This window comes from Thrips palmi, unplaced genomic scaffold (assembly GCF_012932325.1).
Source record: "Thrips palmi isolate BJ-2018 unplaced genomic scaffold, TpBJ-2018v1 HiC_scaffold_18, whole genome shotgun sequence".
In the NCBI taxonomy this organism is placed as follows: Eukaryota; Metazoa; Arthropoda; class Insecta; order Thysanoptera; family Thripidae; genus Thrips; species Thrips palmi.
This window is the reverse complement of record NW_023144627.1, coordinates 21,228,651-21,238,207: the sequence shown is the minus strand read 5'-3', so window position 1 is coordinate 21,238,207 and position 9,557 is coordinate 21,228,651. Positions and strand designations below refer to the sequence as shown.

Here is a 9,557-nt window from a genome sequence, read left to right as displayed (position 1 = left end):
GACAGAGCGGCGAAAGCGACTCTCGGAATCAGTCTGCAGGTAAGTGCAGGCAACGACTTACCTCTTCCCACGGCAAGCGACGACCCCGCGTTGCCCGCAGTCCGTCGCAAAGTGTCCCAAAATCCACAACCAAAAACAGTGTTTGTTCATGCGGTGTCTCCCTTGCACACAGACACTAAAGGTGCGTCGACCAGGGGTGCGAGAGGGACAGGGCGACGATGCTCCGGAGGGAGGCGGCGGGAGCGCCTGGTGGGTAGGCAGCCCATTCGGCGCGTGGCGGCACGCTTTGGCTGCTTTGGCTGATCGAACAGCGCTTTCGTCGCTCTGTCTCTCTCGCACTCCTGGGGCCTCCCTAGTGGGTGCGAGAGAGAGGTGCACAGTCTCGTCTTGGCGTCCAAGCACCCGGGAAGCGGCAGGCCGAGCGGCAGGCCGAGCGGCAGGCCGGCAGGCACGAAGACTCCTGTCGGCAGCTGCACTTGCAAAGCAGGCGAGCGGTGCACGATCACCCGATGAATGCATCATGAGAATACAGCAAGAAAGGCAGAAAGAAACCAAAGTCTTTGTTTTCGCACCAGCGATGATGCGTGCCGAAGTTAGCCTATTTGCGGAGAGCGCGAGAGAGCGTAAGTCTAAAACAGTTGGTCTAGAAATGGACCCGCGACCGCTTTCGTCGCTCGGTCCCTCTCGCACTCCAGCTGAGAGCCGAAAAGCGCGAAGCCCGTGCGAGAGAGACCGAGGGCGGACCGGCCCACTGCAGCGCGTCCCAGTCCCGTATCCCGTATTAGAACGGCCCAGGCCAGGTCAAGACCTCGGTCCAGACTGGAGCACGCCGAAGGCCTCCTCAAAGGCAGTCTTTGTCATGGAATCAGGCTGTGTCTGTCTCTTTCTCAGGAGGCGTCCCGCATAGGCGCAAGAGAGACAGAGCACGTGCCGCCCGCGCTGGCGGGACACCCTGCAATACACTAGGAACTAGAAGGGCGCCTCATGCATCCTGCAGCTTCTGTCCATTGGACGTCCCTGATTCGGGTTGAGGGTCGACCGATGACCGATCTTCCCTAAATGGTCCTCAGACGTCAAGTGAGGTTGTTCATTCGGATATGCGGTAACTCTGGTACTTCCCTCGACGTTTGCCTTCATAGAATTCGAGATTCGAATCGTATGCACGACAATTACTTTCTCATACCAACTTCTCCCGCCGACCGCGCCGAACCAGGCAGGCTAGGGTTCGTAAACAAGTTCGTTTCCCTCTCCCTCCCTCCCTCCCTCCACCATCACCCCCCCCCCTCCCTTCCAACTATCCATCTAGCCTGGTTCTGCTGCTAGTAACCAGACAGTTTTATTTCACAAACAACCAGCATTGTCCTTTTGGACAATTTTTCCAAATCCACTGTGGCCTCCCCAACGCCGCCAGGATGAACAGTGCGAAGAGAAAGAATATTGAGCTATCCGACGACGATGTCGCTTCATTCATCTCGATAACTGGTACGTAAACATGTCCTTTTATCCTCATCTTCATTTTCTAGGCATTCGTTCAGTCAATTGGGTCGAAGACAAAAACCCAGGCACTCTCTGTTTCCTTGCTTGCGTCAAGTCCCCCGTCAAATTTCGCGTAGAAAAAGTCTATTTAAGAACCGTTATTTTCTTGGTTAGGTTTGTTTACATCGGTCTCTCGTCTTGTATTCTGATTATCAAGTGTTCTCTAGCCAGTTACATGCTAATTTCTGACTACCTACAAATTTATTTCTTTGTTGAGCGAGTACAACTTGTGTTTCGTTTGGCTTGTCTGGAACACTACTATTATTTGCTCTCCGACACATCTGTCAAAGAGCTCTATAAATTAGTTTCTTTGCTGTTTGCTTTCTGTTTGGTAATTTTAATGCTGATTTTATTCAAAATTTGCTCACAGGTGCTACAGATGACATCGCAAGGAGAAGGCTCACAAGAACAAATGGAGATCTCATGATGGCCATCAACCAGCACATGGATAGTGACGGAGTTTTTATTGATTTAGACGAAGACAATGAGGTGGAGGTTGTAGAAGTCGGGTCCTCCAATCGGACTGGTAACAAACGAGAGCGAAATGTTCAAAGCATCTCTCCTAGAAGAAGACTAAGCACCACAACAAATGGAGGTAAGAATTTGGGTTAAAGTCAAAGGTTACTCATTTTTATGTTTTAACTTCACCATTATTTTTTGCTCAGGTGATGGACCATCATGCAGCACTACTGATGATGACGTGAGAGCACCAATTGCTCCAATTACAGCAAGACTTCTAGACCCTCATCATGATGTTGACTGGGAAAACATAATGCACAGACCAAGAACTAATTCTGCTTTTGATGGCTTGCGAGATTTTGCAGTTGAAACTGGTAAAAAGACTTTTTAAGTGTGTAGTACAGTCGTCAGTACAACTTTTTTTAAATGCTGTTATTTTTGTAAAATTTACCAGATCATCAAGAAGAAATGCTTGCGTGTCCAGAAAGAGCAAAGAAGAAAAGAACCTTGGAGGACCTATTTCGGCCTCCTATTCATCTTATGTTTCATGGAACATTTCTTGCTGTGAGTTTGGTGTAGTTTTTACTGCATATATACTTTCATCAAAGATTCTCTACAGGTTATTTTTTTTCATTTTTTTGCAGGCAAGAGATGAAGCAACTAATCGAGAAAGATGGCTTATGGTTAACATTCAAAACATGAAGGAATTTTCTTGCCAAGTTCTTAATAGAGACATCTGGTCTGATAGTGTCATTGACTCAGTTGTTCGACAACATTTCACATTTTGGCAGGTGTGTGCTCATAAAACAATTGTTGAAGTATTAAATTTATTTTCTTTTTGATTTAACCATTTTCACTGTTGACTTTCAAGGTATACTCAGACAGTAATGAAGGGAAGAGGTACATGAGATTTTACAATGTGCCATCTTGGCCATACGTTGCAATTTTGGACCCTCGCACTGGAGAGTGTCTGGTTGAATATCATCATATTTCTCGTGATACCTTCTGTGATAATATTCTGACCTTCTTAAATGCAAATCAATGGAATCCACAACAAACACCTCGTGAGGCTACTATGGCCTCTGTTAGTTCCAGTCAAGATGGCTCCAATGCAAAACCTCCGAGTGGCAAAAGCAAGGTGGGTTTTATTTTGCTTTGTTTGATTGATTTTCCTTTTTTGTGTGGTGGGAACAACAGTGTCATTTACATGTCTTTTTCAATTTTTTAGAGTGATGCAGCATCATCTATCATTGATGCAAGTGAAGAGCAGCAGTTGGAAATGGCTCTTGCTGCCTCATTAAGAGAAGCCGCTACATCTAGTGCGGCTGCTACTGCAGCTTTGAGCAGAAGGCCGGATTCTGATTCAGATGCTGAAGATGATGATGAAGACAAGGAAGAAAATGAGGATGAGGAGAACAAAGACGTCTCGTTTTCACCCAGCAGCAGTCCACTCATGCCAATTGAGCCTCCCGTTGTAATGGATACCAATGGTATAATACATGGTTTTTATTGGTCCTTGTGAAGGTCATGAATCAATTGGTTCTTTAATTTTGCTTTGTTTTACAGCACCAAAAATGTGCATCATGCTACGGTACCCGGATGGCAAAAGAGAAGAAGCCACCTTCCCCAGCACTGCATCCATTCACGTTAGTATGTTATGTCCCTCTGACACTTTCTCTGAATCGCACTCTATCTTACCTTGCAAAATCATGTGTTGCAGGCACTTCAGCAATATGTTGCCTCCAAGGGGTTCCCATCTTCCCGCTTTGAACTTGTTACACATTTTCCTCGACGTAATCTATCTGATCTTAAAGGTGTGACATTAGAAGGGGCTGATCTTCATGCAAGAGATACTGTCTTTATTCAATTGAAAAACTAAATTGAATTTTGTGAATTGTTATAATCTAGAAGGCCCACCATGATTTCAGTCTGTGAGAGGTTTAATTTATTTTTAAGTATCATAAATAAAAATTGAGATTTTATGACCTTTTTAAAAAATCTGATCAGTATTTTGTTTTTGGATCATGTACGATTGTTGTAAGAAAAGTAGGAGGAGAAGCCACTGAGTTGTTACTTCATTTGCATTACTATTGTAGTCCATATGCTGAGTGTCTCAGGCGGCATCAATTCTTAGACATTATTATATTTTGATGATTCTTTTCTTAAGCCTGCGAGTAACAATTATTTTATATGAAGTGTTACTTGAGTGATCAAATTTCTAGATGAAATTATAGTATAATTCATGAAATTGGAGGAATGTATGTGATATTCTTAATATCCTCGTCAAATGCCACTTTTGTCAAAAATCGATTTTGTAATGTCCTGCAATGCAAAGGGTAAACAGCTGTATTACTGTCTTTTGGTCTCTTTACTCGCCTTGCATTAGTATAGCTTGCTTGGCATAAGTCTTCCCTTTTTACTGAAATCCTTGTATAAATCTGGCCAGATAAATGTGCCTTGGGATGGCATGTGTTGGTGTGAAATTATTTTCCCTAGCCAATGCCATCAAAGCATGGAAATCAACTGTCACTCCCAACACCAAAAGAGGGATCGGGGAATGAATTAAGAAGCCATTGTTAAATGGGGAGGGGGAAGTTCTTTAATATGGAATTTAGGGTATTTAAAATATACGATACATAAAAAGTTAATTTAGGGTCCACAATCGCTTCAACACACTGACAAGGACAAGACTTCTCAAAACGTTAAATAATGTTAGTACTCCACAAATCTCAAATGGAATCTTCGATTAGCAGGAAAAAGTATTAAAATATGTTCCACAGATAAACACAGAATTCCAACAACTTAACTGCTTCAACACATGATGTAAAAAATAAATTATGCCTAATGATGTCTTTAATTTGCAACTAATATGCAAATGAATCTGAATGACAATGACTCTAAAAACATTAAGAAAAAAAAAAGAGGAAATCCTTCTCAGTGAAAATAGTATTCTAAAATGGATGCTGATGAAGGGTCTAACAAAGTTTGCAACTGCATGACCATGCATAGACCGCACAAACAAGACACCCAATGAGCATGTACAACTTAATAAATAAAGTGAAATGTTAAGCATTGAAAACTGCCTGCCAGATGTGTCATCCATAGCCGTTTATGATCAACACAAACTTACAATAAAATGTGTTCAAAACATAATAGACTCAGTAGACAACATTAAAATTTATGTGAACTTGCTCAACAGAATAGACATCATGTTCCATGGGAAACTGAACTGCAACTTCAGCAAACTGCCACTTATCAATTAGTATTCTTCTTCCTCGTTAGGGGGTGGTGGAACATCACCATCAATCTCTTCAGGAGGAGCAAAACCATCCTGCAAACACACCACAGAACTGTTAGTCCATTTTCTTAAGAAAAAATTAAAGGTATCTTAACCACCACTGATTGATGTTGATATGACTAAGATTTGGAGTAAATCCTTGTAGCAACTTGTTTCTCATAACAACCCAATTCCCAATACACGATGGAAAAAAAATTATTTAAAACAAATAATGGAGGTGAATGACCCCAAAAAAAGAAAAACACCATTGTTGAAGGATTCCATGAAGAAAATTGTGATTGGTTAGTAATGACATGACATGACCCAAAATTATGATTACTACCCATCTCCCAGCCATACCCTGTAGCACCAAAAGATTTAGTTTGAAAGATGTACATTCACTGACATTTAGTATACTCAAAATAGATCAAATAACCACAAAGTGTTCATTGTAAGTAACATGTTACAGTCCCTGACAAACAATGTCTATACAACAATTACTAACACCATACAATGCATAATTTCTGGCCCATTAACAACTTTAAACTCAGCTCACCCCAATCCTAGTGCCTATACCTGTTCATCTTCCTGTTAAACAAGATTTTAAGAGAAAAGGAAATGCTTTAAGAATACTAAAAACTGATAAGGTAGAATGGATATTTGTGCTATCTTAAGACAAAACATACCTCTGTGGCGTATAGAACATCCAGAATATTTTTGAGGATTGGGACTTCTTCTCCATCATGGTCCTGACACATGAGTTCAATGTTCCGTAGCTTTCCAAAGTAGAAATCTCTTTCCTTTTCAAGACCTTCAATTGTGATTTGAAGATCTTTCAACTGAAAAGGAAACAACAGAAATTGTATTACTCATCCGTAACTCAATATAATCATAATTGTAAAAGTTACAGCTGATTAACAGGCATATTGCTACCTTACCTGCATACTTAGCTCCTCTAACTTGGAGGCATCCCCTCTTTGGTTCATTCCACCAGAGGGTCTGGAAGGCGCTCTCAGGGGTGTAGCCTTGGGCGCTGCAATAAAATATTAAATTCAGTTAGACACTGCATTAATAAAATTATCGGTATACAATAACAATTAGAAATGTGTAGGAACAGAAAGCACATGCTTAACAAAAGACTACTAATAAATTGTACATGCACTGGCATTTGACGACATGCAATTTTTGTTCATTAAAGCATACCATTGATGATAAAACGCACATTTCCCTAATAAAATAAAGGCAGGCAGTTTGGTGGTGAGAAGCTTGTTTGTCCCACACCCACATACCAAGGGCATGCTGTAAGTATTGAAGATGACAACATTTTGATATAACCACTGAACTCTAAGCAACTACAGGCAAAATGAATGAGATGAAAACACCATACTCAATCAACAAGGAACCTGCTTAAAATTACCAACCATGTAATCTACCAATATGGGGCATTAGGCACATCTCTGAAAGACTCCAGAGAAATAGAAACTACAGTGAGAGTTAGTACAGAGACCCCATTTCCTTCACAGATAATAATGCTAAATATGTAATTCACCAGGTTTTCCTATGATTGGCCGCGCTGAATTTGTGGACAATGGAGGCTGAGGCTTCGACATGATGGGGGCAGGCATGATGTTGCCGAAATTTCTTGGAGCCTTTGATCCACCATTACCCATCTGTTCACCATTGCGCAGAGCAGCGGCATCATATTCCCCACCACTATAGTTGGCATCAAAGAACTTTTTGAACCATTGCAGGAACTCAAAGTTGTCTTGGAACCGTCCTTTCACCAACCTATCTATAGGTACTATCTGTAAAAAAATAAAAAAAAATGGGTGTCTAAAGACTTTATCTCTTTTGATTCAGGCACTTCGGCATTCCAACTGTTGGAAAACGTATCCATGACATGATACTGAAGAATTGAACTTCCAAATGTTATGGATACTGCACTTATCAACTCCTCAAGGGGTACACTTGGTACCGACAGATATTTAAAGGTTCCTGACTTCAACAACATAATTAACTATTTGTCAAAAAATAATTTTTTAACTCAGTACTGAAATTATATCATTACAGGTTCCCAAATGAGAAAACTAAAATGACTTTGAATTTGCTATTCAACAACTTCACTAAACAGAGACTAAACTCAAGGGTAACGTTACAAAAAAATAAGAAAGAAAAAAAAAAGACTATAAAATAGTGCAAATGAAATGCTCAGTGAATCAAAAAAACAATTTACAAAGCCACACAAGCATTAACCACACTAAACTCATCACATCACACACTAGTATGCTGGGACAGATGTCACAAGACAAAAACAGTGCCAATGACGCATAGGTGATGAAGCATGCTGCAGCATTTTCCCCTTCGCACCTAGAAGGCAATGACCTACTAAGCACCAAACGCGGTGACAGAACGTGGACCATTACCCGGCTGTCGTAACGGCTGTCTCGCCTGCATTGTTGGTACTCGTGGAGCCATTTGTCTTGGCGCCGATGGAATAGGAACACTGCTCTGATGAAACACATCACACGCCCCACTACCCAAACCTAGACCACCCCTAGCATCAAGTGCATCATATGGTGTGCCATCATAATTGGCATCAAAGAACTTTTTAAACCACTGAAGAAATTCAAAATTGTCCTGAAATCGACCTTTAATCAACCTATCTACTGGGATAACCTGTCAAACAGAAAATAACACCAGTTGACCTGCAGATAATACCAATGAAATAGGACTAATACCAAGTATCCAGAGTGACAGTTTGATTCAATATCTTAAATAACAGACACATCACACAAATAAAGTCAGGAATTAACTCTAGGTTGGACATTACCTTATCTACAGACATTTTCTTGAAAGCTGCTTGGAGCAGCTTAAAATTCTGAATGTACTCGTGCTCCAGCATAGTCTTGAACTTAACTCGCTTCAGGGGAACACTGCCTACAAAGTGATAAAAATACAATAAACTAAAAAGAAAAAGACAAGTGTAAAAATTAAAAGAAACAATTGTAGACAATGTCTTGATGCATTACCTGGGAAGAGCATGTCCATAAATTGACAATATGCAGCACCAGTACAGAGCTCTTCAATCTTGCCGAATGACGAAGTAAGGCAGTCATTAACCCAAGCCAACATGTCATGTCGACTCAGGTTTTCTGAGGTCACATTAGTGGAATACACGTTTACTGCCATTTTGCTGTAAACAGAAAGCAAACGTAAATAATCAACAAAAACATGCAGACCACCCTTTCTACCCGAATCCTCGGGCTTGCAGAACTTGAGCGGGAATTTCCAAGGGCCAGACCGAGGAGGACTGACATTTGTGTCACAGGGTCCCTCCCACATAGACAATGGTGCAATGTTGGGGGCGCCCTGCTGCCGCGGCCGCGCGAGGGGCGAGGGGACACTCTGGCGGTACGCGCGCCCTGCGTACTGCCCGCTTGGGTAGCGCGCAGAAAAGGGCACCAAGGGGCAGTCTTTCCTTCGACAAACAGGCCAAAGACCAAACCGGAACGGGCCGGCCGGACCGACCGGCCGCCGCAGGCCCTACCAGAACCCCACCCTCCAGGCCGTACCGTCGGACCTACGCATCGCCCGCCCGCCACAGCACCACAGCCAGTCCAGCGACGACCCCACTGAGATTTCAAACGGCGATTCAGAAGCAGAGCCAGGCGCAGGCGGCACCAAGTCGGTCAGGATAACGTACGATAACCCCTCCTGACTCACCTGGGCCGCGCTAACTTGCGCCACGCACTCGCGCAACTGCCAATTACAAGTGAAACAGGCGGCGGCCCGCGAACCGAGGCTGGAAAGACGCGTAACGCGCCTCGCCGCGCTTGGCTCCGTTCAATCCAGCCAAATAAACACAGTAAAAACTTCTGGAAAGGAGGAATCGGCTCACCTAGACTCGGTTGTTGCAACTTGTAACGGGCCAAAATGGATCACCTCTCGATTTCACTTCCGCTCTTCGGCTGTTTTGTTTGGCTCACCCGCTTGTCGGCGGGAAAGTGCGGACCGACGAAACAGCTCGTCGTTCAAGATCGAAAACTGTGAGTCAGGTGAAGAAATTTCGGAAAGAGATTTCGTACAGTCGACAAAAGAAGCATACCGCATCTCTATCGACTGGTAAAAGTATGGTTTGAACTTTGATCACGGAGAAATTTACTCAAATGTGAACGAAGAAATGAGTACTGCTGGATTTGTCATATTGCACCGTCGTTTGTTTTCCCAACTGTCTGCTGCCTTCTGCTACCGATGTTTCGAGCCCCCTTCTTTCGTTATTTGCTCC

General features: G+C 42.8%; 2 protein-coding genes across 7 annotated transcripts; one reads left to right on the top strand and one right to left on the bottom strand.

Moving 5' to 3' along the window:
* The first annotated feature begins 1,268 nt into the window (after positions 1-1,268).
* Positions 1,269-4,463, top strand: LOC117645259 (UBX domain-containing protein 7). Its single transcript, XM_034385318.1, has 9 exons — positions 1,269-1,482; positions 1,907-2,131; positions 2,202-2,369; positions 2,450-2,559; positions 2,640-2,786; positions 2,867-3,133; positions 3,224-3,485; positions 3,562-3,641; positions 3,716-4,463. Exons 1-9 carry the CDS (start codon positions 1,413-1,415, stop codon positions 3,872-3,874), a joined length of 1,488 nt encoding a protein of 495 aa, XP_034241209.1. The 5' UTR covers positions 1,269-1,412; the 3' UTR covers positions 3,875-4,463.
* A 108-nt stretch (positions 4,464-4,571) lies between these two features.
* On the bottom strand, positions 4,572-9,328 carry LOC117645260 (microtubule-associated protein RP/EB family member 1). 6 transcript variants are annotated; one of them, XM_034385322.1, is made up of 8 exons: positions 9,171-9,328; positions 8,302-8,465; positions 8,103-8,209; positions 7,696-7,948; positions 6,211-6,305; positions 5,959-6,111; positions 5,849-5,860; positions 4,572-5,326 (listed from the first exon to the last, which is right to left on the bottom strand). In XM_034385322.1, the coding sequence occupies exons 2-8, from the start codon at positions 8,459-8,461 to the stop codon at positions 5,255-5,257; spliced, it is 852 nt and encodes a 283-aa protein (XP_034241213.1). In that variant the 5' UTR covers positions 8,462-8,465; positions 9,171-9,328; the 3' UTR covers positions 4,572-5,254. The 6 variants fall into 6 exon arrangements, with proteins under 6 accessions (XP_034241213.1, XP_034241215.1, XP_034241210.1 ...); XM_034385324.1 differs by lacking the exon at positions 7,696-7,948 and adding an exon at positions 6,822-7,077 and having other exon boundaries at positions 5,829-5,860; XM_034385319.1 differs by lacking the exon at positions 7,696-7,948 and adding an exon at positions 6,822-7,077.
* Positions 9,329-9,557: the final 229 nt, after the last annotated feature.

What these genes read in the sequence shown, in the direction of transcription:
- LOC117645259 (XM_034385318.1), top strand. Translation starts at nt 1,413, where the DNA reads ATGAACAGTGCGAAGAGAAAGAATATTGAGCTATCCGACGACGATGTC. An exon ending in TTCATTCATCTCGATAACTG is followed by an intron (nt 1,483 to 1,906) that starts GTACGTAAACAT and finishes ATTTGCTCACAG; the next exon opens with GTGCTACAGATGACATCGCA. An exon ending in AAGCACCACAACAAATGGAG is followed by an intron (nt 2,132 to 2,201) that starts GTAAGAATTTGG and finishes TTTTTTGCTCAG; the next exon opens with GTGATGGACCATCATGCAGC.
- LOC117645260 (XM_034385319.1), bottom strand. Translation starts at nt 8,461, where the DNA reads ATGGCAGTAAACGTGTATTCCACTAATGTGACCTCAGAAAACCTGAGT. An exon ending in TATGGACATGCTCTTCCCAG is followed by an intron (nt 8,210 to 8,301) that starts GTAATGCATCAA and finishes ATCACTTTGTAG; the next exon opens with GCAGTGTTCCCCTGAAGCGA. An exon ending in TAGAGGAGCTAAGTATGCAG is followed by an intron (nt 6,112 to 6,210) that starts GTAAGGTAGCAA and finishes TTTCCTTTTCAG; the next exon opens with TTGAAAGATCTTCAAATCAC.